Genomic DNA, 26457 nt, shown 5'->3' on the forward strand with positions numbered 1-26457 from the left:
GATGATAGACAATATCCTGAGCCCTTTCCCAGAAAATTTAATTGCTACATCAGACGACATGCATTTGCAAGCACATGATCCTAAATGCTTGCAAATGCAAGTCCCTGAGATACAAACGGGAAATGTCCCAGCCCCATAGGAATGGTCAGAGCAGCAGTTCTGAGCCCAGTCGACACCCCCACACCATTCCATGGGCCATGGGGAAGCCCACTGACCGCCAGTCAAGATCCTTGATGTTCACCAATTTGAGTTGTGTGCTCCTGTTCTATAGCAATCATTCATTACTAAATTGCCTCATCTGCACAAGAACATCCAGTTACAAATAATTGCTACAGTTTAGCAGCCCCTAGGGTAGTGCCCACGGGCACCATGGCTCCTGCCAACACCTTTCCTGGTACCTACCAAGGGTTTTTAGAAAGTGGACAGGACCAGATGGGGTACATATTTTACCGACCTCGGAAGGTTGGAAGGCTGAGTCAACAATTGCTGCCGCAATGATATCATTTGGAGAGGGCTCTCGCAGGGAAGCGGATGTGCGCTTGTGACGAGTTGGCTACAATGGAGCATTCAAACATAGAATGTACGCGCGGGAGTCATCGGAAGCATTCTTATTCCGGATTTAATATACTATCAAAAAAGTCCGCATCCCAGTCGTGGCAGTTCAGGACATGAACGAGCCAAAGACCATTGCCAGATGCTGATGTTTGGATAACCACATAAAATCCGACATGCATCTGGCTTTCATCAGACAGACAGTTCCATCTATACCTTGTGGCTCTATATGTCGATTGAATCCCCTCTCTAAGCTATCTATGCTTGCAGCTGCCACCACCTCCTATGGCAGTGAATTCCATTCATTAATTACCCTTTGGGTGAAGAAGTACTTCCTTTTATTTGTTCTAACCCGACTGCTCAGCAATTTCATTGAATGCCCACAAGTTGTTGTATTGTGAGAAAGGGAGAAAAGTACTTCTTTCTTTACCTTCTCTATCCCATGCATAATCTTGTAAACTTCTATCATATCACCCCTCAGTTGATGGCCCTTTTCACACTTACCAGTGGAAACCGGAAGGGAGTCGGTATTGTGCCGCTTGCAGTAATCCGAGACAGGGATGGGAGTTTTCAGACACGTTTTTTTTTCCGGCAGGGTTCCGTGATTGAAGCGAGCCATTTCACACTGTTCCGCTCTTATCTCGCTTCCACCAGCGCCAGCCGTTTTTGCCTGCCGGCTCGCGATCTCCAGCTTATTATTTGTTGGGGGGAACGTCGGGCTAAAATCGCTATAGCGCTATAGCGACGTATCACAACAGCAACACCATAGAGATGGCTAGGCTCTATTGAGATAAGTTACCAGGTTTCAGCGGTGGCGATATCTGGCATCTTAATGGAGCCCAGGTATCCCTATGGTGATGCTGTTGTGATACGTCGCTATAGTGCTATAGCGATCTTAGCCGGACGTTCCCCCCCAAAAAAGCTGAAGATCGCGCGCGCCGGCTGGCGAAAAAGGGCGCGAAAACTGCTCCCGGGTTAGATACTGGACATTTCACACAGCACCCCATAGCGATTTCAACCCGGAAGGAGGGGTTGAAAAGTGGAAGAAGCTGCTCTTTGTTTGTAACGACTCAGGCACGCCTCACTACCGGGACAGCCACGGGAGTGTGTGAAAAGGTGAGAGTATTCCGGTAGCAGCCAGTTACTGAATCGGGTCTGTCTGAAATGCCAGCAGAAACCCGTTACTGTTCAGTAACTGACCAGCTTCCATACCGGAATACATAGACTGTGTGAAAAAGCCCGATGTTTCTCCAAGCTAAAGGGCCCCAACCGCTTTAACCTTTCTTCATAGGTAAAGTGCTCTAACCCTTTAATAATTCTAGTTGCTCTTTTTTGTACTTTTTCCAATGCTATATCTTTTTTGAGGTGTGGTGACTAGAATTGCACACAGTACTCCAAATGAGACTGCACCATTGATTTATACAGGGGCATTATGATACTGGCTGACAGTGGCAGACTGGGTCTAAAAATATTGGTTGCCAGGAGGTCTCATTTGGAGTACTGTGTGCAATTCTGGTCACCACACCTCAAAAAAGATATGAATGATTAAAGGGTTAGAACACTTTCCCTATGAAGAAAGGTTAAAGCGGTTGGGGCCCTTTAGCTTGGAGAAACGTCGAATGAGGGGTGACATGAAAGAAGTTTACACAACTATAAAGCTATCATCTCATTTTTAAAATAAATAATTTTTTAAAAAAATATATCAGTGGGAAAAGGTACAATTAAAGCTTTTACAAAATAAAAGTATATATTTAGTAATTACAGTGTACATATATTGTACATATTACCAGCAGTATACAGAAGATACTAAATGAAAATACACATTGTTATAATTGAATTTTTAATTTTTTAAATTTTAAATAGATGGTGTATATTTTTAAATAGTTTGCTTGTACTGAACATTTTACACATTAACAGCTAGTTCAAAAGCATATTTCATGCAGTCCACTGTATTAAGAGCATTAAGATGATTAAGATGATTGTGCAGATCTGTCAATAATTGTTTCTGCATCTAATTCTCCTCAAACAGGGAATTTCTTAGCTTTGAAAATGTCCTCTCACGTTGGACTTGAGTAACTGATAGTATGCAGATGACTTTATAAAGTTCATAAAGGTTATCATATGCCTTGTCATTAAGTCTGTTGGATGCCAGAATTTTTAGTACACATGGCGGGCAAGTGCTACAAATTTTATATTTGTTGCAATTTTATACTTCATGCTTTTGCTGAAGGTTATGCTCATTTGGGCTAGCTTCTATTGTTTTGACATTTGACCTCTGGACTTCTGTGTGACCTCATGCCACACCCCAGCAGGGACCAGGGAGGGGTTTTCCCCTACTGGCTGCCACCACTCCAGTAAAGGTCTGTCTGGGAGGGCCCACAGCACCCACCCAACCCTTGTGCCTTCCTTATCAGCAAAATCTCTTATGTGTGATCAAAGAGATGTGAGGACCCAGGCAGTTCAACAACAACAATTTCATTCTTAGTGCTCAAACCGATAATGGGTTATAAACAATAATTTTGGTGTGAGGGTGAAAGGGACGGTGGCTCAGTGGTAGAGCATCTGCTTGGGAAGCAGAAGGTCCCAGGTTCAATCCCTGGCATCTCCAAAAAAGGGTCCAGGCAAATAGGTGTGAAAAACCTCAGCTTGAGACCCTGGAGAGCCGCTGCCAGTCTGAGAAGACAATACTGACTTTGATGGACCAAGGGTCTGATTCAGTATAAGGCAGCTTCAGATGTTCAGATGTTTCCCGCCTCTCCCATAGCCTCCCTGGGATCGGGGGGGGGGGGGAGGGGGAAGAGGAGCCCCAGCAGCCAATCCAAAGCATGCTTTGCAGGGCTGTTGTGTAGCTGATCCCCCAGCCATCAGCAACATTGTTGTTCTTTTGATCTTTTGCTTACTTGGGTATCCAAGTAAGCACTGTTGTCTGGCCAATCACAGAGAAGTGCTATTTTTTGAAACTGCTCTCTGTAGGGCCAGAGAACCTTTTTAAGGAGTCTGCCTGGCTAGACTCCTCCATTGCTGCTGTGTTGGTGTGTGAGAGAGAGATTGTGCTGTGCTGGCCCTTGGCCTCAGCTGCTGCTGCTCTCTCTCAGCCTTACCAGACTTGCCTGGAGTAGAGAAGATGTCTAAGGTAAGACAGTCTTGGGGTTCTTGTTTTTATTTGAGTTGGTAAAAGGACTTTTTAAGACTCAGAGTCCCTTTACTTATCTAGATTTGGGTGGTGGGTAGCTTATTTGGGGTTAGGGGGTAGTGCTGGGGGAGGGGGCCTGGGGTGGTTTTTTTTTTTGCCAATTTGCCCATATCTTACTTTAGTGAGAGGACTTTTAAAAGTGCAGTGTCCTTTTACTTTTCCTGATTTGGGTGGCTTGGATTTCTTGGGGTTAGGGTGAAGGCTTTTTTGGGGGGGAGGGGTTGGTAAAGTTCCTGTATTGTTAAAAGTTAAGTTTTTTACTGTTTTAAAAGGATTCTGTTTTTGATTTGTTGCTGCTGTGTTGTGCTGCTGTTGTTCCTTTTCTCTTCTGGTTCTTGGGGGGGCTGTTTGGCCTAATTTTCATTGTTTAAAAGGCCACTTTTTAAACAGTTGAGTTTCTTGGCCTTCTCCTGTTGTCCCTGTTCCTGTTTTTTTTTTTTGGGGGGGGGGAGCTGGCACCTGGGTGAGAGACCCAGAACCAGCAGGCTTGTTGTGCTTGGCCAGCTCTCCCCATGTTGTTTGGGGCAGGGCTGGAGAGCTGGCATCTGTAGATTGTGTGTTCTGTGGCAAGGAAGCTGGCACCTGGGTGAGAGACCCAGAACCAGCAGACCTGTTGTGCTTGGCCAGCTCTCCCCGTGTTGTTTGGGGCAGGGCTGGAGAGCTGGCATCTGTAGATTGTGTGTTCTGTTGCAGGGAAGCTGGCACCTGGGTGAGAGACCCAGAACCAGCAGACCTGTTGTGCTTGGCCAGCTCTCCCCATGTTGTTTGGGGCAGGGCTGGAGAGCTGGCATCTGTAGATTGTGTGTTCTGGGGCAGGGAAGCTGGCACCTGGCTGAGAGACCCAGAGCCAGCATGCTTGTTGTGCTTGGCCAGCTCTCCCCGCGTTCTTTGTGGCAGGGCTGGAGAGCTGGCATCTGGGTTTGCTGCAGCCTTGAGCAGATTGTGTTTTGTGTGGCAGGGTTCATAGAGTAGATAGATGTATATAGTGCATTTGGGTCCTATAGAGATTCTCTGGTGTGAAGTTAGGTTTGGCTTTGGGTGCCCCAGGAATTGGACCCCCTGGCTCAATCTTTTTGGGACTTGGGGGGGTTGGAGGGGAGAGTCTCCTGCAGGTCCCCTGCAAATTTGGGGGCTCTCCCTCAAACCCCCTCCCCTCCAGGTGGCTTCAAATATACCCTATTTGCCATTGATTTCAATGGCCCATAGGGTATAATGGGGCCGTATATTCAGAAATAGCTGCGCATCTACCGTATATGCAGCTATTCCAACTACGGAATTCAGAAATATACGGGATTCCGTATGCCCCCCCGCATATTTCCTAATCCGTGTACTACCGAATGTTTTTTTTTGCACATCCCTAATTCCCAGCTAAGCTTAATTGTGCAATAGCAATAGTAATGATCCTATATAATGAGTCTATATAACGTATGCATTGGCCTCCCATAACCCAAATCAGATTTTTTTTTCACAACCCAAATCAGAATTTTTTTTCAGAGTTATTTATTATATTCTTAAATATAAAGTATCATCAAAATGATTTTATTAATTTTTTTCATTAAAATAGTGATACAACATAAATTTTGGTTGCATTACAGTAATAATATTGGAACTTCTATTATATTTTCAAGTTACTAAAAGGTCATTAGTATTTTAAACACATTTTCTAACGTTTAAGGGGGCCCACTTCACCCTGACGCTCTGGCCAGGCCGCCGCTGCTGGCTGATTTGTTTTCAGTTCCCTTCCTCATAATTCCCCGCATCACTCTGGCCTTTTTATTGCAGCGGCCACTGTCTCGACGCTTGGGCGGCCATTCTCTCACAGCCTAGCCAACCTTACAGGACGGTTGTTGTGAAAAGAAAATAAATATTATGTCAATCGTTTTGGGTCTCATTTGGAAGAAGAAAGCGCGTTCGGATATCTAAATGCATAAATAGTAGTTTAAGTGGTGCCGTTTTGCAGGCTGAGGTCTTGTCTAGGCAGCGATTTCACAACGACGAGCAGCAAGGACGTTTTGAAGCCTGTTGCAGCGAGAGGCCTCTCGTGAGCCGACCGCGAAGGGCAGCAGCAAGTGGATTCTGCCTCGCTGAGACTCCAGTCCGGGTTTTGGACGCCAGCGCGGAGTGGGCGGCTCCTCCGGCGAGAGGCTTCTCCGCCCTTCGCTCAGTCTGCAGGGCGGCTCGAGCGGCGGCCGGGAGGAGAAGTGCGGCGCTGGGCGGGGAGCGGGTCGGCGGGGATGGGCTCGCGCGGGGCGCCTTAAGCCGGCCGGGGCTTCTCCTCGCCATGTAGGGCAGGGGACGGCCGCTTGCCTCTCGCCTCGCCTCGCCTCGCCTGGGGGAGCCCTTCTCGAGCGGCCCGGCGGGGACCATGCGGGGGGCCCCGGGGTCCGGGCTGCTCCTGCCGCCTTCGCCGCTGCTGCTCTTGCTGGGGCTGCTGGCGCTGGACAGGCGCTGCACGGCGCAGTACTCGGGCGACCTGTGCAACTGGCGGGGAAGGTGAGAGCCCGGCGGGCATCTTGGGGGGGGGGGGGGCGCTGGGAAGCCCGCTTGGGCGCTCGGGGCGCGCTGTCAGCAACGCTGGGCTTTGTCCGGGCAGATCCCCGCTCGCTTCCCAGCAGGAGCTCCCGAAGCTTTTGCAGCAGTTGCAAGCGACACTCTCCCCGCTCCTTGCGCGGCGCCCGCGAAGACTTCTTTTCCGAGCGGGGGGGGGGGGGTTCTTGGCACCAGACCGGAGGCGGCGAAGCTGCCCTTTCCGCCTCTTCCTCTTCCTCGCGCCCCTCTGCTCTTGCGCCCGGCTCCTCGCAGCCTTGGAGCGAAGGCAGGCAGGCAGGCAGGCTTCTGGCCGCCGCGCCTGCACTCTGGCTGGCCTCGCGGGAGCCGGGGGGAGGCAAAAGCCGGGCCCTCGCCCTCGCGCCCCGGAGCAGTCCTCCAAGCAGGGGCTGCGGCGAGGAAGGGGCGTCGTGCAAAGGAGGGCGGGAGGGGCGCGGGCTCCCCCGAGGCTGCTGATGGGGAAAGAAGAAAGTTTCCTTGTCTTTCGCTGTTGGTAGCCAATGCAAGGGAGAGCAGCCGGGGGGAGATGCCCGGGCAGTCGGGGGAGGAGCAGCTGCTCAGTCGACAGGGGGGGGGGGCATTTAACAGACAAACGTCGCCGCTTTTCGGCTGCCCGCGGTGCAAGCCCCCCCCCCCCCCCCCGCTGCCGGCCCGGCCGGGACCTGCGCTCGAGCGCTGCCTTCCTTGTGCCGCCACCGACTCGCGAGCCCTCCTTCGGCGAGGGACGGGGCTTGGGGAGCGTTGGGCCCGCTTGTGGAAGCAGGCGCGCTGGGGGGGGGGGGGGGGTTTGAGCTGCCTGCCTTTGTTTCACGCGAGGTCGAGGACGGCTTTGGATCGGTTGGGGCCGGGGGTTCGGGGGTTCCTGCTGAATTGCGAGGGGGAGGAGAATCCTCGTCTAGATTCGAGGCTTGGGCTTTGCTGCGTGCAGCTGCCAGCTGCTCCTCAAGTGGAAAGGCGGCTTTACGAGGACGGCCGCATTCCTTGACTTCTGGAGTTCACCTTCCGCGCAGCACCTGTCGTTGTGCAATGCTCCTCGGAAAGAAGACGCTGCTCTAGACCCGTCTCCATTACACCTGTGGCACAACATCGCTCTTGCCACTTGAGATGGAAATCAGCCGAGCTCGGGGCAATTTTGCTCTGACTGCCGCAGCTATGCTAATCTTTATGATTGTGAAATCTTTTAAAGCTCTTTAGTTTCTAAACCCAGCCTCTTCCCCTTTAATCCACTGTAGAAATTGCAATGTGTTTTTAGGGCTTTCCAAATTTGAGGGATTTAACTTTGGAAAGGGTTTCCAAACCGCTGCTAGGTTAAATAAATATGCAGCCTGTATTTGGCTCTTGGGGGCATATTTAAAACAGGGCAGCAGTGATGAACTTCATTGCCCTTGTCGTGTTGTTGTTTTTTAAATTGGGTCATTCAGGCAAGGAATAGCTGGGTATTTGGGGGAATGGCATGAAATCCTTCTAACTATTTTTTTGCTGATAACTGGTGGAGGGGAAAATCTGCTTTTTAAAACATTCCAGATAAGTTATGACGGTTTATATTTAAAAAATTGCACATTTCTTAGTAAAAGTTAGTGTGCACCCTTAAATTCATGACAAATAAGTAAATGATAAAGTCTGACTGCTCAGTAGCAAACATTTGCATTATCTGGAAAGATAGTGACATGAGAAGCTTGCTGAATGTTATCAGACATTCTTAGAAGAAGGCCCATGTCCTAAACGTACAACTGGTTTGGGGCACATGGTTACAGTTTAATGGCTTCAGTGCTGTATTCCTAGTAATACAGTTTGCTTGAAATGGGGTTGCTTGAAAAGTCTGTATCCTAAGCTCACTTGGAAGTAACTTTGGTTAATGCTAGTGTGGCTACTACCCAAGAACACACACTTAGGCCTGTCTCTGATTGCAGGCGGATGAATGTACCCAGAGAAGCGTTAGATTATTCCTGGCATCCTTATGGGATGATTTGTTCCCCTGTCCCCCCACAACACACACTAATGCTTACTTTCCCAAGCCTTTGAGACCTATTCAATCCAAGGCCAACTGAGACTTGACTCGACATTTCCCTGGTTGAAACCCAGCCTTGTATTCTGGCTAACTGTTAGTCACTGCAATAATATTTACAGGAGTGTTCAAAAAGCTTAATGTGCACTAACTCTTTGCAACAGCCCTGCAAGGTAGGTCAGTATAATTATCTTTCTATGCAGATTTGGAGCTTGGTGAGAGGGTCTTGCCCTCGGCTGGGCTGGGCATTTTTGACAGACTGAAGCTGGGATTTCCTCATCTGTAATGAAGTCTCTGGAGCCACTGCCCTGCCCCAGCTTTCATTAGCATAATGTATTAATGAATGCAGTCTCTCTTGGGCTTAGCAGTTCTGTTATCAAGGCCAACCCCAGAGGATGTAGGTGAGCAAATTTGTTCTCTTCCCTGTTGTAGGGCAGCCCCAACATGCTCCTCATCTGTCACCAGGTGGTCTTACTTTCAGGGGCACATCTTTGTGATACTTGCAAAAGAGAACCACCTATTTTCAGAAATCAGTAAACTTAAAAAAAAAAGGTTGTTTTGGTCTAAATCATGTTTCCCAGTCTGAATCAAGGAGAAAATAAAACTTCATATAGAGAGCAAACTGAGCTCTGCCTCTCCAGAGGTCCAAGGTAGTAGCACTGCGACCTGCTAATCTGTTGCCATTACTTAACCAGCTTAATGATGCTACTGAACGAAGAGCCAGTGATAGGTTTGTACATGGGAATGCCAGGTTCTAGAATGTGAAATTTATTGGGTGGCCCTGGTAATGTCATACTCTTGACCTAATCTACTTTGCAGGGTTGTTGTGAAGTTGTGAAAGAAGAGTCACATCCAAATGTAATTCAGTACCTACCTGTGTGTACAGTCATTCTTAAAAATCAATGGACATGGAAGCTAGTTTTCTTTCTTTTTAGCTTGGGGCAGTCGAGCCTCGCATATCCTGGGGCAATCTGGTAATGCTTCACTCAGGAAGGCACTTTGGGCCCAGTCTAGCATCATGCAGTTGATTTCTGTCAGAGTTGTCTGCTTTGTACTGCTTGTTCCCTTTAAAATGTGTTTGACTTCTTACAGTCCAAAACAGCTTGTTTCTTCGTGTCATCTCACTTCTGTGTAAAGGATCCCATTGAGAAATGTATCGTATGTACTGGCCTTACAAGCTTTTGCTTCACCCTGTGAAGTGCTGTTGAAGTGACAGAAACTGCTGTGGAATCAGCAGGTGTGCAGATGGCACACAGGTACACGGCTGCGTGGCAAAACAAGCTGCTCTCTGACTGTGTCTGAGCTGGCCCCTTAGAGGTCACTGCAGACAGGTGAGGCATAAAGCACTGCCTGCAGCTTGTGAGCAGATGCTGTGCATTAGCGACAACATTATTTAAGCTATAGTAATCATGCTTCATAATAAAATACTTGGGTTGTGAGCCTCCCAAGACACTTGTAATCATAATAGGTTTGTAAAGGGCCGTCCTACTTTTAAATGTATTTTCTTCCTACTTGACTTCATAGGCCTCTCAATACCACCGCAGCAGGTTTCTTGTTCCTGCTTGTGATGAAACAACAGATTGACCACAAAATGTGGCAACCGTATTACCATATTCATGTCCATCAAGAGGGCATTGCCTGTTTTGTTTTGTTTTCCATTTCTGTGTGAGAATGATTGTGCTGAGTTTTAAAATGTTTCCCATTTATACTAATGATTCTGAGCTGTGTCTTGCCTTAGATTTCCCACTGACAAATGCTGGCAGTATTTCTTACCTCAGAGCCAAAGAAAATGCTCCATGAATCGTCTTTATGCTGGCTGTTCTTCAGCTGTACTCTCAAGTACCTTTGGAATATGACTTGTCAGTTGGAAATATCAAGAAGGGTGGGAAATGACTTGCCTAAAATGAGCTGTACACTATGGTCTCCATGTCATGTGGGCAGAGATTGGATCCCTTTGGCTGGGGCAGTGCAGAAATTGCCTTAAGTGACAATGACAATATGGATTGCTGTAGTTCATCTTTCAGCGAATTGTAATGTGAGATTGCTTAAAACATGGAGGGGGGTGGATTTTAGCATAACTAGGAGGATTGTGAGATTAGCTGGGAGTTGCTCTTACTATGTAGATTTAGGGGTCACAGAAAAGTTTCTGTTTTCCATTCAGTCAGTGCAACTAATATTTCTATAGATGTCATTAAAATAGTAGCCTTTTTTTGTTGCCATGGTTGTTGGATACCAGTTTGTTTATTTATTTATTTATTACTTTAAATTTCTATCCCGCCCTCTCCACAAGTGGGCTCAGGACAGCTGACAACATTCATATTCACAAGTTAAAACCAATAAAAACCAATAAAACATAATTACAATTTAAGATTTTAAAAACATTTTGTGGTGCTGTGTCACTACAATATAAGCGAGTTCTTCTTTTCTGACGGTGATCACCTAGTACTCTAGATGATGTTGGGTGGCAGTTCTCTTCCGGTTAGATATCAAAGGCCTGTCGGAACAATTCGGTCTTATAGGCCCTGCAGAAAGTGGAAAGATCTTGCAGGGCCCTTATGGCCTCTGGGAGAGCATTCCACAATTCTGGTGCTGCCACTGAGAAGGCCCTAGCTCGCGTTGAACGTAACCTAGCCTCCTTTGGTCCAGGAATGGACAATAGATTTTTTTGTCCCTGAATGCAGTGCTCTCTGGGGAGCATGTGGAGAAAGGTGGTCCCGCAGATAGACAGGCCCCTGACCTTAGTTTCATGCCTAACACCTTGGAAATAATATTGTGACTTTTTAGTGCAAAGATATAGTTGTCTCATAAATCTCTTTTCCTTTTTAGTGAGCAGCAGCTTTAATTAGGTCTTGAGTTATTTAGCCAAATCAACTTAACAGCATCAATATGAAGTATATTTTGGGTCATCCCTTAAAACAGGACTTAATCCTTCCAACTGTACTTTCCCCCCTTTATAACATGTGCGATATAACTGCCTGCAAAGAAAGCTCCACTGCCACTCATTTTTTTTCACCAATAAGAAAACTTTGATAAATTTTCTTCTCATAGACTTTCCCACTGATATTTCAGCCATTGGCAACGCACTGGAAATTATATAATCATACATTAAAGTTGTTGTTAAACTCAGGGCTTTTTTTGAGCAGGAATGCACAAGAATGTAGTTCCAGTTGCCTTGGTGTCAGGGGTTACGGCCTAATATGCAAATGAGTTCCTGCTGGTCTTTTTCTACAAAAAACATCCTGAGCAAAACAATGGTGATATCAGGGGTGTGGTCTAATATGCAAATGAGTCACTGCTGGGATTTTTTTTCTACAAAAAAGGCCCTGGTTAAATTTATGGCCTGTGGGATGGAACTGGCCTGCCCAGGGCTTCAATCCAGCTGTAGCTCTTTTCTCCCCCTCCTGTCCTCCCCCTGCTGAAGTTCCCAGCTCCCTTAGCCTTGCCTTTGCCTGCTTCCACAGGAAGCTCTTCTGAGCTTGCAAAATTGCAAAGAAAATGTGGAATGGATTTTCCATTAAGGGTCCAGATAGACTACTCTGGGACCAATTCTAGCAGCAGTTGTCTGGGACTGGAATGATAGTCTTCACCCCAGCAATAGAATCTGTGTTTTGGGAATGGAATGACTAAGACGCAGAGTGGAATGACAGCCCTTGGGAGTGGCAGCAGTGTTCTGGGAATGGAATGCCACTCTGGGACCCCTCATTCCATTCCCAGAATGCTTCTGCTACTCACAGGGACCATCATTCCACTCAGGGGGGTTGTCATTCCAGTCCCAGAGTAGTTTATCTGGGCCCAGAGACCTTAATGGAAAATCCATTTCACATTTTCTTTGCAACTTTGTGCAGCAATGTATTTCAATGGAATGGAGCTCAAGTAGTTTCACTTTCCAGGGTTTGTATGCTATCTTGCTGGAATTTTCTTTTTTACTAATAAATGGTGGTTGATGTTTTGAGTCAGGTTGTCTCTGCTGAATCGACCTGAGAACAGGTTCCTGAGTAAGTCACCTAACGTGGAAACCCACAACCAAAGGGGGACATTACACTGGAGAGACACTACCATTCTGAGTAGACCTGGGGTGGGGGGAGAAGCTTACAGTGCCCAGTGGGTTCATGATTTCCTAGGCTCAGAGCATTTTATATTGCTATTTTCTGTTGTGATCCATGTGCTTTTCCCACCCAGAGACCCCCTGTGCTGCCCTGACGCCTCCTGCCATGTGCATGGAACACCTCCCCCAGGGGCCGCAGAGCTCAGAGTGTGAGTGCATCAGCTGCAGAACTCTGAATCCACTTCATCAGCCCCCCCTTAGTACCCTGCGCACAACAGCCCTGTGGGGTTGGGTAGGCTGTCGGCCCGGGCAGGCTAAGGGGCGGCACTCCCCTCCCGTGTCCAGCCACGCGGGGGGCAGCGTGGCGGCTCATAGACTGTTGTCTCCCCCCCCAAACCAAGTCTGCCCACCCTCCCAGGCATTCCCTCGGAGAGGCCACTGACAGAAGGGGGGGGGGGTGGCCTACAGAATGTGCAGCAGATGCCAAGCAGGAGAGACAACAGATGGCACAGCTCAGACTTTATTTTTTCCGGAACAGAGTGCAGCAGTCTCCCTGGTGTGCGCTGGGCAGTCTTGCCGTGGGTGGGGCTCCATTCAGAGCGGCGGGCAGAAACAGCTGAGGGAGTGGGGGGCGGTGGAGCAACACATGCAGAAGCCTCTGTGTTGGAATCCCACCTGCAAAACGGAGACAGAGATCAAAAGTACCTGCAGGGGGCGGCGGCTGGAAGAGCAGACTGAGTTTCAGCCTGGTGCTCTCTTAAAGGGATAGTCTCTGAACCACCTCCCCGCATCGGGGCAGCTGCCACACACACACTCTTCCCTTCCAGGGGTTGGGAATGCGGCAGAGGGCAGACCAAGGGAAGAGTACAGACGGCAGCACAGGCAAGCGGGGTCAGCAAATGTCCCCTGCCGGAGCCTGGTTCAAGTGCCAGAGATGCTTGCACACCAAGCGGTCGAGAGCGAGGAGAGGGGGAGGCCGGGGGGGCAGTGGAATTTACCCAGCCATGGGCAACAGTCCTCGCATGCAGAGCCTCTGGGAGCCTGGAACCTGTGGAGACCTGGAGACAAGAGCAGTTAGCCCCAGGGAAGAGACCTCTCTCTCCCTCTTGCAAGTCAAAGATACTGTCGAAGCAACCGTGCAGGGCAAAACCCGTCACCAACGTGCCTGCCTGTCCCTCACTCTAAGTCTATATGGCCGGAAGCTGCCTGGCAGAGCTTCCTGCCACACGAACCTGTCCCTAACAACTGAGTTGTGCGAGGCAGAGCGGAAGTATTTCTAGGAGTGGGGGCCGTGATTGGGTGCCAGGGAGGGGGCTCGCCAGGCCCAGGTGCGAGGGGATTGTTGAGGCAATCACGCCGCTCCCTAAGGGGTTTGCGAGCTTCCACAGCAGCGGAGGTGATCTTTGTTTTTGGTTTCAATGAGTGCCTATGGACACGCCGCTATTTTTGCCGGCATGATGCTGCGCCTCTCGGGGTGTGTGTGTCATGAGTCAAACTGCTCAGGTAGCGGCCTAAGCCTGGCCACGCCCCCAACTCCACTCCCTGCTCCGCCTCACTTCCGCCTGCACTCGGGCGCAGCCCTCAGGCACCGCTGCCCTTGGGCAGAGCAGCGCTTGGGCGGCCGCCTGCCCTCAAAACTCTCCTCCACTGTGGTGGCATCGGTCATACGTCTGTGCACACCCTGCCTGTGCCCACGTAGTGGCTCGTCTGCTCCCAAAAGACTTTCTGCCCCCCTCCCTAGATTGTGCTGTTAGCCAATGAATTAATAGTAATTTCCATGGATAGAAGGTATTTCCTTCAACCTTCTGCCTTCTTCTTCTTCTGCAGCCCCAAATGCTTCCTGAAATGCTGTTCCTGGGGGGCAGGTGACTCCCAAGGGAGCATTATGAGGAGGAGTTGGAGGTCTGCAGCAACACAAGGGAAATGCTTGAAATCTCTCCCCTTTTTGTTTGTTGGAATTCTCTGCTAGAAGCAAGACACAGGTGCTAGGAGCTTATGGTGACCAGTGTGATCCTAGTGCAGGTCTAGACTCGAGGCTCAAAGTTTCTACTCAACCACCGATTTCATGGATGATTTTGGCTATATCACTTCTGTTTGGCTATTCATCAATATGTACAAGCTGAACTTTGTGGGTATCCTACAAAGTTTCAATTAATGAAAATTTAAGTGATTTTGAGAGAAGCACCAACTCTTGAATTCATAATAGTTAAGAAGGTCAGCCAGAAGGCACACTTCACTGGAACATTTCACAGTCTTCGTAGGAATTCCCATAATTTCTCTGACTCCAAAGAGTATGTACTGTTTTCAAATAAAATGCGTGCATTCTTACAATGACTTCTTGTCTTTTCTCCCCAGTGGATTAACACACGAATCTCACAAAAAAGACGTTGAACAGGTCTACCTCCGCTGTTCTGAAGGAACCATAGAATGGATGTATCCCACAGGAGCGCTGATAATCCACTTGCGACCTAATATTTTCCCTTCTTCTTCTTCCAAACATTGGACTGTTTGCATAAAACCCCTTAAAGACTCTGCAGGAGCAAATATTTATTTGGAAAAAACTGGAGAATTGAAATTACTGTTCGGAGATGGAAACCATATTCCCACGAGACTGCATTGCTTCAGCTACAAGCAGAGTAGACTCTTTGTTGAGGCCACCCCTCAGCAGGACATTAGTCGGAAGATTACAGGCTTCCAGTATGAACTGATAAACAAGGGAACAGCATCAGATTTGCACATGATTTATGGTAAGTGGTAAGACACTTAACTGTTCTGATCTCAAATGCTTAATGTGTGTCCAAAATAAATATGTAAAGAGTAGTATTTTTACTTGTTTTCTGGCAGTGGGAAGTTGTAGGGAAGGCATGACGGCTATTTATCCTTAAGTAACAATGGCATCCGGCTCCATCACTCCTTGGCAAATAGAAGGGGAAGATATGGAAGTCGTGACAGACTTCACATTTCTGGGATCTAAGATCACTGCAGATGGTGACTGTAGCCATGAAATTAAAAGACATTTGCTCCTTGGGAGGACAGCTATGGTGAACCTGGGCAGTATAATAAAAAGTAGAGACATCACCCTGCCAGCTAAAGTCCTTATAGTCAAAGTGATGGTTTTCCCAGTAGTAACGTTTGGCTGTGAGAGTTGTACTATAACATGAATTTGAGCAGACTTCAGAGGATGGTGGAAGACAGGAGGGCCTGATGTGACTTCGTCCATGGGTTCTCAAAGAGTCAGACTCAACTGTGCAACTGAACAACAAAAAACAACAGGGTCTCTTCTGCTAAGGAAGTATTCCTTGGATGTAGTAAAGGCACATACTTCTATTTTTTAAAACTGTATTTTAACTTTCACTCTTAATGGTCTTGTGTACTCGTTGCCCTCATAGCAAGTATGTGGTCACCATTTCACTTGTTCAGTTGAAAATGACAATGTGATGTTTATCAGACGTCCTTCCCTCTCCTTCCCTCTGCGTACAGGTTAGAAGTGTTAGGTAGCTTCCGAATCATGGTGATAGCACAAAGGTGGTTTAGAAGGAGGTCCCTCCATTGTGAGTTTAGGACAACATCACATGACAAACTTCCTACAGGAATATCCATTAGGAGCAGAGAATGGCATATGCCTTTATGTGACAATTATACACACTTGTGCTGCAGTACCTGTTGTGCTGAGAAAGGCAAGTGCTGCAACAACCGCAGTTAAACAGGTGGCAGGCAACTCCCTTCCTTTTCCCATTGCTTTTGTCGTGCTGGTTTCATCCTCAGGCTTGGTCTGCCTATTTGCTGAACTATTTGTTACTCTTCCATGTTCTCCCTTGAGTAAGGTCCGTCTTGCTTTCAGAGCTGTGGGTGTACAGTGATATCATCTAAATGTGTATGTGTTGGTTAATATTTTTCACACATAGACATTTTCAAACTATTTATTTACAAAGTTCTGCATCTTTATGCTGTGATCCTTCACTCTGGAAACTGTGTTGAACTTGAAGATTGTCCAGAAAACTACTGATATGGATCATACAGATAAGACTCCTATAGCACATAACTTTTATAGCTGGTGTGATGGGAGTTAGGAGACTTTGTACACTTTTAGACAAATCCATTTATTGAGCATGTCTGCAGAGACAGGCTGACATGATTGCTTTCAGTATGTAGTTTTCAGAGTCCGTGCTTGGTGCTTCACAAGAACAGCTGATACTGCTTGCTTTTTTTTAATGGAGTAGAATAAAAAGTACCATGTTGCTGCATCATTTAACAAACTTATAAAGTGATCTGTTTTTTAAAAGGCAGCATTCAGTTATGCATCAAGAACGCCTCATCTTTGGCAAGTGGGAGATGTTCTGTTCTTCAAAGTAATTGTGGCTTTCTGTGTGTCAGTTCAATGTGTCTGGTTAGAGATGTCTGCTTTTTGTGACCTTGTGACCTTGTGATGTCTTATGCGTAGTGTGCTGATCAGTTTCAGTTGCTACATGCAGCTGCAACACCTTGAGTTGCTGATAGGTGGCGCATTTGTCATTACAACTCTCTCAGGACACACAATTTTGTTGCATTGCCTGCCCTACCCTTCTCAAGTTGAGTATCTTGGAATCTTGAACGCTTCTACAAGAATTTTAGTCAACCCTGATGCTACCTGTGCTCCAAAGGAAATTGGTTTGATCTGAAGGGAGCTTCTTCAAGGGCAAAGTTCAACCAAAGCCCAGAATAATAGTCAGTTATGTTGTATATAATGTGGCTTTCATGTCTTCTGTGAGCATTTACAAATAGCAGCTGTTAAACATAGAACACTTATTTATTTCTTGCCTACCTTCACATACAAACATAGAATGAAATTTAAATAGTTATTTCAATTTGATTTTTAGAACATAATACATTTGAGATTCTGGATATATATCCATCACATTGCCTCTGCAGCCTTACAGATAAGCCATTGGAACTATCTGGAAGGATATTAGCACCAGACTGTTTTTGGATTGTTTTATTTTTAAATTTGGAATTTTAAATTTTTGTAATTGTTGTGGGATTTTTATTGTTCGTTGTGATTTCATGTTGTGAGCCGCCCTGAGCCTGCTTCGGTGGGGAGGGCGGGATATAAATCAAATAAAGTAAAGATAAAGACATCCTAAATGTCTTATGTTAAAAACATTAGCTAATTAGTAAAAAGGCACTGGGTTGTAATCTTTTGAAAAATAAAATTGAGTACAATGGCACCATAACTGGAAGGGAGAAGGTTCCTCTAGAATTTTACTGTCAATAGAAAGACCATAAGGCTGTGTTGTGGCATAAACGCGCTGATAGTTAACTCTTCCAGATGCATTAGGTTTAATTGTGGTGATAGGACTTGATGTGGGACAGCTGGATACAAGCCGCTGTCTGAATGCTAGTACCTTTACTAACTGAGATTTGCTTTCATCCATGGAACTGGCATTTTTAAGCACAATTTAATCCCTATTAAGAATATCAGATATAAAAACAAATGTTGATTAGTGATGACAGTTGTATTTGAATCTCAAAACTAATTGGAGTTAAGGTGAAGGCTTTTCTTTCTTTTAGTAAGAAAAGGAGAATGGACTGTGCAGGCCCACCTTTTAACCGGGTTCATGCCTGGAATTAACAGATTTGTCTGTGAGAACTGATTTGATCCTGTGTGGGGCTGCCCGATAATGGATTAGAATGAAGATGATTCTATAGACAAGCTGATAGCCAAAGATATCTGCGGACAAGATATTTTGTCAGTAGATTTCTCAACTGTGAAGACTTCACATTGCAAACAAGAAGGACATTTTCTAGCTTTGCGAGCCTGATTTTGAAACTGCCACTTGTCAGGAGACTATTCCTTGCTCCGAAGCTGCACATCTCCTTGGGAGTGTCCTTGTACTTGAATAGAAGTAGACATGGCCCAGAAATTCAGCTCCAGGCATATAACAAGAGATCCACAACCTGTAAAGCAAGAATAAAAATGAACTTTACTGTTCTAAAGGAAGAACTAAGATGAGCAAGCCCTGACCCGGATGCCCCGGTCTAGCCCAGTCACATCAGACCTTGAAACCGAAGCAGAGTTGGCCTGGTTGGTATTTGGATTGGAGACAACTGAGGAAGTTCAGGGTTGCTCTGCAGAGACAGTCAGGGGCAAGTCACTTCTGAATGTCACTTGCCTGGAAAACACGATGGGGTTGCTTTAAGTGGACTACAACGTGACGGCACTTTCCACCACCAGATGAGGAAGGAAAAGCGTATTGCAGCTCTATTAGAATTGTAGGTGCAGAGGTTGGGGTTACATTTGTATGTTTAATGTAGTCTTGCATTAATCTTGGCCTGAGAAATAGGTGGTACTTCTCTCTTTCTTGTTGAGTATTGAGCCTATTGTTTTAAAGCATAAGCCAAAGAGGGGATGAAGCCTTGATGGCATTTAACCCAGCTTTCTGTTCATCAATCTGACTTTTTCCTGTAGTCATATTTCCAACAACAAAACGAATTCTTGTATCTTTTCTTATACCCCAATTACCTTATTGAAGCCAACTTTTGTTATTTGCTCTTTTCTTAATTCAGCTGTAATCAAAGTTTTACCAGTCATCTCGTTAATACATTAATAACCTGTTCTGCAGCCCCAGAATCATGACACTGCAGAGTGCCTCAGCAAACTATGGTAGTACTTGGCAGGGTGCCAGGGTTTTAATTAGTAGACCCAGTGTTTTATTAGTTTATATTCCTCTCCAGTTCAATCTGGGCTTTGCAAATAGAGCCATGAAAAAATAAAAGTCCCAAGCAAGTTTCTTGTAGCTATGAATGAATACTGTCTTGTAAACGCAAGTTTCTAAAACTATTGACCCATTAGCCATTTCTTTCTTCCTTAGCAATTCATCAGCTGGTGCTGCAGATTTATCTTTTCACATTAGAGAAGATGGGAACATTAGAAGGGAAGCCATAGCAAGAAATGTGCTGTAAATAAAAACGTATGGTGAAAACCACAGTTGCTTCACTTCAAGACTTGTTTGGGGGGGGTAAACTTGCTGTCATTGCACACATGCATGAGGCTGCCAGATAGTTAGACCCTTGGTCAGTATTGTCTGCTGAGGCTGGCAGAGGCTCTCCCGGGTTTCAGGCAGGGAACTTTGACATTATGCATCTGATACTTTAAACTGGAGATGCCAGGGTTGGAACCTGAGACCTTTTCAATTCAAAGCAGTTGCTCTGCCAGTGAGCTACAGTCCCTCTGCTGAAGAATGAGAACTTAATGAAAATGTATTCTTGTAATGCAGGGGTGGGCAACATTGGGCCCGAGGGCCGTTTGCGGCCCTTGAGATCACTTGGTCTGGCCCTCTGGGAGCCTGAGTGGTGGGCATTGTGAAGGACTGCTGCTGGGGTATATGCGTGCCTTTCAAGGTCTGCTGAGAGCAGCTGCCGTTTCCGCATGGAGGGAGGGAAGAAGTGGTGGCAAGGGTGAAGGGTGGGAGCCAGCTACCACCAGTTCAGTTTGCACTTGATTATCCCAGATGGTGTGGCCTAATATGCTACTATTAGGGGATGTGGTCTAATTTGCTAATGAGTTCCTGCTGGACTTTTTCTACAAAAACCCCTTGGATCTAGGCACTTGCCTAGGGTGGCAGGCCAGGGGTGTGTGCCAAATTATGCTCGTCCCACATGACTTCAAATAGAAAAACAATTATTTGCATTAATTTTGCCAGCCTGAATCATTGTCCCCTGACAGAGCGCTGTTTTTTAAATTGATAATTTTGTATGGCCCGCGAATGACGTTATAAATATTAAAATGGCCCTTGGCAGGAAAAAGGTTCCCCACCCCTTTTGTAATGGTTAATATCAAGGGTCATAGTATTCCCAATGTAAATGTATCTGTTCTGCTGATTCACTATGTTGGTTGAATGAGTTTGTGGTAGGATTTTGTGAGAACTTCCCAGCATTGTATTGCTATGATTGGAGATGCTCTGAATATTTGCTGAGTGTCTGGATTGTGGCCGCTGCTAATTCTGCTGATGAGAACAGCTGGTTCACTGATGAATGTGAGCAGTGGAACAAAATTGGAGTTCAGTGGCCCCTTTAAAACCAATAAAGTTTTATTCAAGGTATAAATGAAGCTTTGATGGTCTTAAAGGTACCAGTGAACTCAAACTTGGTTCTGTTGCTTCAGACCGACACGGCTGCCTGCCTGAATGTGAGCATTGTGATGTAAGAAGGAAGGACAAATGCAGCACATGATAGGATCAGGAATTCTGTATGTGGGGGGTGTGTATAAATATGGAAAGAAGCCATGGCTTGGATTTCTGTGTATGCTGCCACCTTCTGTAACTATGGAGCTCCAAAGGGTTGCATTGGAATTCAATGAAAGCCCTATTCATAGAGTTGGCCTAAGACCTCCTGTTGTCAGAAGACAGGAGCTCCCTCATGCTGTGGTCACTGTGCAATACCTGCTGCATCTTGTCAGCCCACAGGATCCAAGAGCAAAATTACAGGTTACAAATAACACAGAGCAGCTGACAAAACAGAGCCCCATTTTGAATCACCATTCTTCATCCTGCTAGATCTACCCCAGTGTCCTTTATAAATGTGTGCTTCCACCCCTCTAGCCCACATCACTAGCTGCAGTTGGTGACCCTGCTGCAAAGGGAAAACTTGCCATAAAAGCATCAGGAATTGTGGTGAATTGTACTAGATGTTAGAGCTACTCTTCCGAGTGGGGGAACAACACTTGCATCTTTTAAAAGTGTCTTTCAGTGTCTCTTTTTCTCACACATTGTTTATACAGTTTAATCTAAAATGGGAGTTTCTGTTGAGCAGTTGTAAAGTTAACAAACAGGTGTGAGGGTTTTTTTTTCCTTCAGTGAGTGAAGCTTACACAAGAAACACACTGCTGCCTCAAGCCCCTTTTTGTGTGTATGGAAGGAAAGTTAGGGTCTCTCACTGAGCTTGAACAATCTTTCTTTGCAGCTGTTCAGCAAGAATTCCAATCTTCTTATTCATGGTGAAAAGCACTTTACTCGGTGAGAGATCCCCACATGTATTGAAAGTGCTTTAACTCCTCGGTCTAGATTTTCATTGCAAAACAGCTTCCTTGTGTCTTAGCCAAGATCTGCAAACTTAATTTACTGGAATTCAGAAATATAAGCCCCTGTTTCCTTCAGGGGTTGTTCTGTATTAGGCAAGTCAAACTTTAACTAACATTTCTTTTTATCTTGATGAGATCTGCTCATTGTAAGGCAGGTTCTGCTAGTTTATGGGTTTCCTACATTTTAATGTCCAGTAGCTAGCTGAAAACAATGTTATAAATGCTTTCATTCAAACATTGATTGAGTTAAGCAAGAACAGTATCCAGCCTTTTCCCTTAAGTTGCTTTAAGTTTTTTTGAGAAATGATTCCTCTGGAAACCACTTTCTCTGTCGTTCAGGGATATATGTGTGACAACAAGGGGGAAAAAGTTTGAAAGATCATTCAGATAGTTTTCCCCTCCCCAACCATCTGCATGTGGTCACCCCGGGGGAAAAGTGTGATATTCAGATAGAGATCATTTCCCTTGGACAAAATGGCAGCTTTGGAGGCTGGGTTCTAATGCATTGCATCCTTTCTGAGTTCCTTCTCCTCCCCAACAATATTCCCTCTAAGCTGTGGAGTCTTGTGAGCAAAAAAGTCTGCTTTGTGAGCTACTGGCATTAAAGTTGTGAACTGCTGCATAAATTAGTTTGCTCTGGGGCCATTTTTCCTGAGCAAAGACAAAAATGTGTGAGCTAGAGGCTAAGAAACTGTAAGCTAGCTCACAGTAACTCAGCTTAGAGAGAACACTGCTCCCCAGACTCTGACCTCCTCAGGCACCACCCCAAATCTCCAGGAATTTCCTGGGCTGGAGTTGGCAATTCAGTGTATGTTAGGTGCAGACTATAACACAGATGTCTGCATTGGAAGATGCTGTGGCTGTTTGTATGTGGCATCCCATGAGCCGAACACTGCTTCCAAGTGAGACATGAACTGAAGATCTAGGAGTTCTGTGCTCTGAAAACCATGGCAGCCCAGTTCACATGTAGTGTACCACAGGCAGTGCTTGTAAGAGAAAGGGAGGAATTTGCATGGGTAGAAGTGGAAATACACAGCATAGTTCCAGTCTCTTAGCTGTGGTTGACAGTGGACAATATTATGTCTGCATTGGGTATGTATTTTCTGGTTGACTATATTCTTAATTGGGAGGGGGGGCACATACAGGAGATGGGAGCATGCTTTCCCAGTATGGGATCTGAGGGGTGGGTATAGTCTGAACAGGTCCTATATGGCTATCACGTTCCTTCATGCCTCTACAGTTGTCAGCTAGTATACATGATTCCTTTCTTGCTAGCTGCAGTTTCTCTTTCATATGTCAAGTAGATATCCAGCTGAACCTTGTTTTGTTATTCATCCCTTGCCCATTCTCTTGGACTTTAATTTTGTTGGCAAGGGAGGAAAGGGTGGAAGGATGTGTGAGTAAATAGTCACTTGCTGTAGTTTATTTGAAGCTGCACAGGCCCCTGGAACCTGCTTTACAGAGTTTTGTCTGCCAAAAGACTCATAATGACCTTTTCATGGGGGGAAAAGCTATTTTTTTAGAGCCAAAGCGAGGTTACACCCAAAGGCAGTGATTAGAAGACGAAAACCTGCCCTCCCCAAGAGTGATTCATCCCATTCCATAGATGTTAAACAGATTATTAAAATTAATAAATGGATGCTTTCTTTTGCTAATTTTTCATGCATACATGCATCTTTTTAAAAAGTTGATTCTACCAATGCCACAGGATAACGTGATAAAGATTAAATGCTGGAATAGAACTCTAACCCTGTGCCTCTTGCATAAGTATTCCAGTCAATTCTGAGCAGGCCAGCCCTGGTTTTGCCTTATCTAATCATCACTGTGTTTCCTTGATTAGGTAGGTAAGATGTGTGTTTATTTCAGTACAGCTGTTTGGGAAGGAGATGTAAATCAGCTGGAATATGAGGCCAAGAGGCTGAGCAGTAGAAGGTATGTAGAATAACCAATTGTAGGGTATTTTGAGAAGGAAGCTATCCTTATAAAGGTGTCTGTGTGTGCCCTTGTTATTAAGCGAAAGAACAAAACACTTCTCAAGCAAAATGACCTGTCCATTTTGGAGTATCTCATTGTGTGGTGCCTTAATATAACAATATAATCCTGTGTAAATTTAAGGCCTAAAAATGGTGCTGGAGGAAAGCTCTCAACGTCTAAAGAGGATCTCTGATGGCTCACAAAAGAATTTTCCTGGCTGGTTGGCTTACAGTTTCTAGTCTGGTTTATGAAAAACTTCAGCATCCATGTTGCTCTGTAAAGTGTCAAAGGTGACAATAGAATTGTGATACTAATGGCATAGCTGGGGAAAAGGAGATGAGGGGCACCCAGTTTCTCTGTTGCTGTGGTAGAACCCAGAGCTGAAAAGCGATTAAGGGTATTATCCACATTATGGTCTATTGGCATTCCAATGAGTTTCTCATGTAGTGATTCCCCCCCCCCCCTTTAATCTTGGTGCATCCTAATTTGTCAGACTGCGGTTAGCTTCAAAATTAGCAGGAATAGAGAGCTGTCTATATTTCCTATGGGGTGGAGTCTGTGGGAAGGAGAGTATTTTCTCGCTCTTAGCAAAAATTAATTTTGCAGGAGACAATGTAAGAACCATTTTAGAAAGGTAGCACACTGTAGAGAAATATCATGTTAATGTATTTACAGCTGTTTTCCAGAGTTATGAATACTGAAGGCGGAAGAGCATGACACAGTATCTGAGTTAAGGTCAACTTGGGAAGGCAGACAATCTCCAATATGCTTTCCATGTTCCTTCAGTCATTCAACTGGATACCCAAGTCACCTTGTACAGTCTTGGAACTGACCTCATGCACAGTTCTAGTAACTCAGAAAATCTGAGATGGGTTTCTTAAAGAAAGCTTGACAGTAATAGGCCGTATTCCTACTCATTGGAGTGTCCTGAGATCAGGGCTTTGCCATAAATCACTGAGAATGTAACCGTTTATATGCAATTGATAAGAAATATGCCTGGCAAATTGAACCTTGTTAAACAGCCACAAATTGACTCTAAATGTGTCTTGGGATAACTCATGTCTGGTTTTGATAAACCTACGTGGAAATGATAGTGATAAGTCAGAGGAAGTGCTGTGTAACTGAAGAATCTGTTTAAATATCCTTGGTACATTTAAGGGGAAACGTTCGGCAGAGTTATCGGGGTAAGCTGTCAGTGTTCAGTTTAATTTTTTGATCCATCTCTGCAACAGAATGTATTGTGTTATAAAGAAATCCATGTAAGCTTGCTTATTTCTCAAATGTGTTGAAGGTGCATCATTCTGATTGCCTTTCACCAGACCCTGAGTTGTTCATATTCATTGTGTACACAATTTTGAAATGGCTATATAGGATGGTGCAGTTACTTTCCTCAAAACTGACTCTAAACAAAGCCTGATCTGTATTGATAAATCAGACAAGAAAATAGTCCATTCAGAATCTGAAAAAGTCCAGTAATTGATTTCACAAACAATTCTAAATTGAAAGCTGCAATAATGATTTGAGTGTCCAACTAGGAATGAGACAACCAGGTTCAAATCTGCTCTGTGAGGAAGTATGGAAATGATGGTTAATAGGCCAGTCATTCTCACCCCAATCTCTTTCACAGGTACTTTTTGAGGATGAAATGAATGCATGGGTTGTGGGGAAAGGTTAACTTTGTGCTGGCCACTCTGAGATCCTGGACGAAATGATAAGATAAAAGGAGAGAGATCCACTGTATAGTCTTAGGTATACATCATATTTTAAAACAGGAGCTGTACAAGCCTTTTCTCTTGTAGAACTTGTATCACATCTGTGGGATTTGCACACAAGAGTATTGTGCCTTTGGCCAGCAGCAGTAGTAGTATATGGTTCAACTACTCACTTCAGCTTTCCTTGATTACAATTCCAGCTTTGCAATAAACTTCTGAAGATTAATGGGGGTGGGGGAGCTGAAATGAATCAAAATCCATGCCTTCTAACAGCTATGCTCTCTTTTAGAAACAGATTAGGATTGCTTAGGCTATTTTAAAGGTTCCCTTAATCTTTGACCTACTTGCGCTAATTTACTTTCCAAGTTTAGCTTTAACCAGTTCCTTGTCGTTTAGTTCAATTCCACTCTGATCTGGATTCTACATGAGGTTGAGACACTTTCCTGGCAGCTTTCCAGTTTGAGTTAATATACACCAGCTCTTAGTTTTTATTGTCCTGATACCAGAGGGCAAGGGAAAGTTATTCTTCTGCTGGAGCAGAATACCAGATAAGAACTTAACAAGTTTCACAAGTATGAAGCCATTTGAGTTGAAGTATGAAGCATGAGTTGAGCTGCCGTCTTGAAGCAGGGTTGATGGTGGTTCTTCCCCCACTACTTGCTGACTGGAGCAACATCACTCTTTGGTCTTTCTGTCAAAGAGAAGTCTAATGTAGATGTTCCCTACTTCTTAAGTGGAAGTTTACTTAGGCTAGAGATCCCCATTGTTTTGGCACCTTTGAAATTCTGGCACAGAGGAGTGGTTGCAGCGACAAAGCAGCTGCCACAAGAGTCATAGCCAACCACAACATGTCAGGGACTGAGGTTATGCATACCTCTAATAGTAATGTTTCTATATTTTAATCAGAAGCTGTATTTAACAGGATGCCTTTTAAAATGAGCATATTGTTTTATAATAGTTTTTTTGCCGTATACTTACATTACTTTCATTTACACAGTGATGACATTTGTGCTGTGGCAACAGCTGCTGTCAAAGCAGCATTAAAAAAACTGCCAACTTTCTAAAAACACATGGTGGGCCCCAGAAAAGGTGTCCGTGGGTACCGGGGTGCCCACAGACAACACAGTGGGGACCCCAACCGAGGCAGTAAGCTGTGATCTTGTCAATTTATGGGAATGTTCATCCCATAAGTGGGGAAAATTAATTTAAGGTGTTTTCATTTTTTCTTGTAATTGCCTTGGAATAATAGTATGTATGTTGCCTGCCTCACCCCCAGTTGTGGCCAGGAGGGACCTGGCAACCGTAAGTGACAAATAATATGACCTGACTGTAGAATTTTTTCCTGTATTCAGTGGCTGAATACTGGCATGAAGG

General features: G+C 45.3%; 1 protein-coding gene across 2 annotated transcripts in view; it reads left to right on the top strand.

Moving 5' to 3' along the window:
• The first annotated feature begins 5904 nt into the window (after positions 1-5904).
• The window catches only part of METRNL (meteorin like, glial cell differentiation regulator), a 39825-nt gene continuing 19272 nt past the window's right edge, over positions 5905-26457 (top strand). The window contains exons 1-3 of one of the 2 annotated variants that reach the window (XM_060252622.1): positions 6066-6238; positions 9233-9271; positions 14698-15089. In XM_060252622.1, the coding sequence (XP_060108605.1) occupies positions 6111-6238; positions 9233-9271; positions 14698-15089 (559 nt within the window). In that variant the 5' untranslated portion in view covers positions 6066-6110. Of the gene's footprint in view, positions 6239-9232; positions 9272-14697; positions 15090-26457 lie in introns of both variants that reach the window. The other variant, XM_060252623.1, reaches the window with a different exon arrangement.

This window comes from Heteronotia binoei, chromosome 13, assembly GCF_032191835.1.
Source record: "Heteronotia binoei isolate CCM8104 ecotype False Entrance Well chromosome 13, APGP_CSIRO_Hbin_v1, whole genome shotgun sequence".
Classification (NCBI taxonomy): domain Eukaryota; kingdom Metazoa; phylum Chordata; class Lepidosauria; order Squamata; family Gekkonidae; genus Heteronotia; species Heteronotia binoei.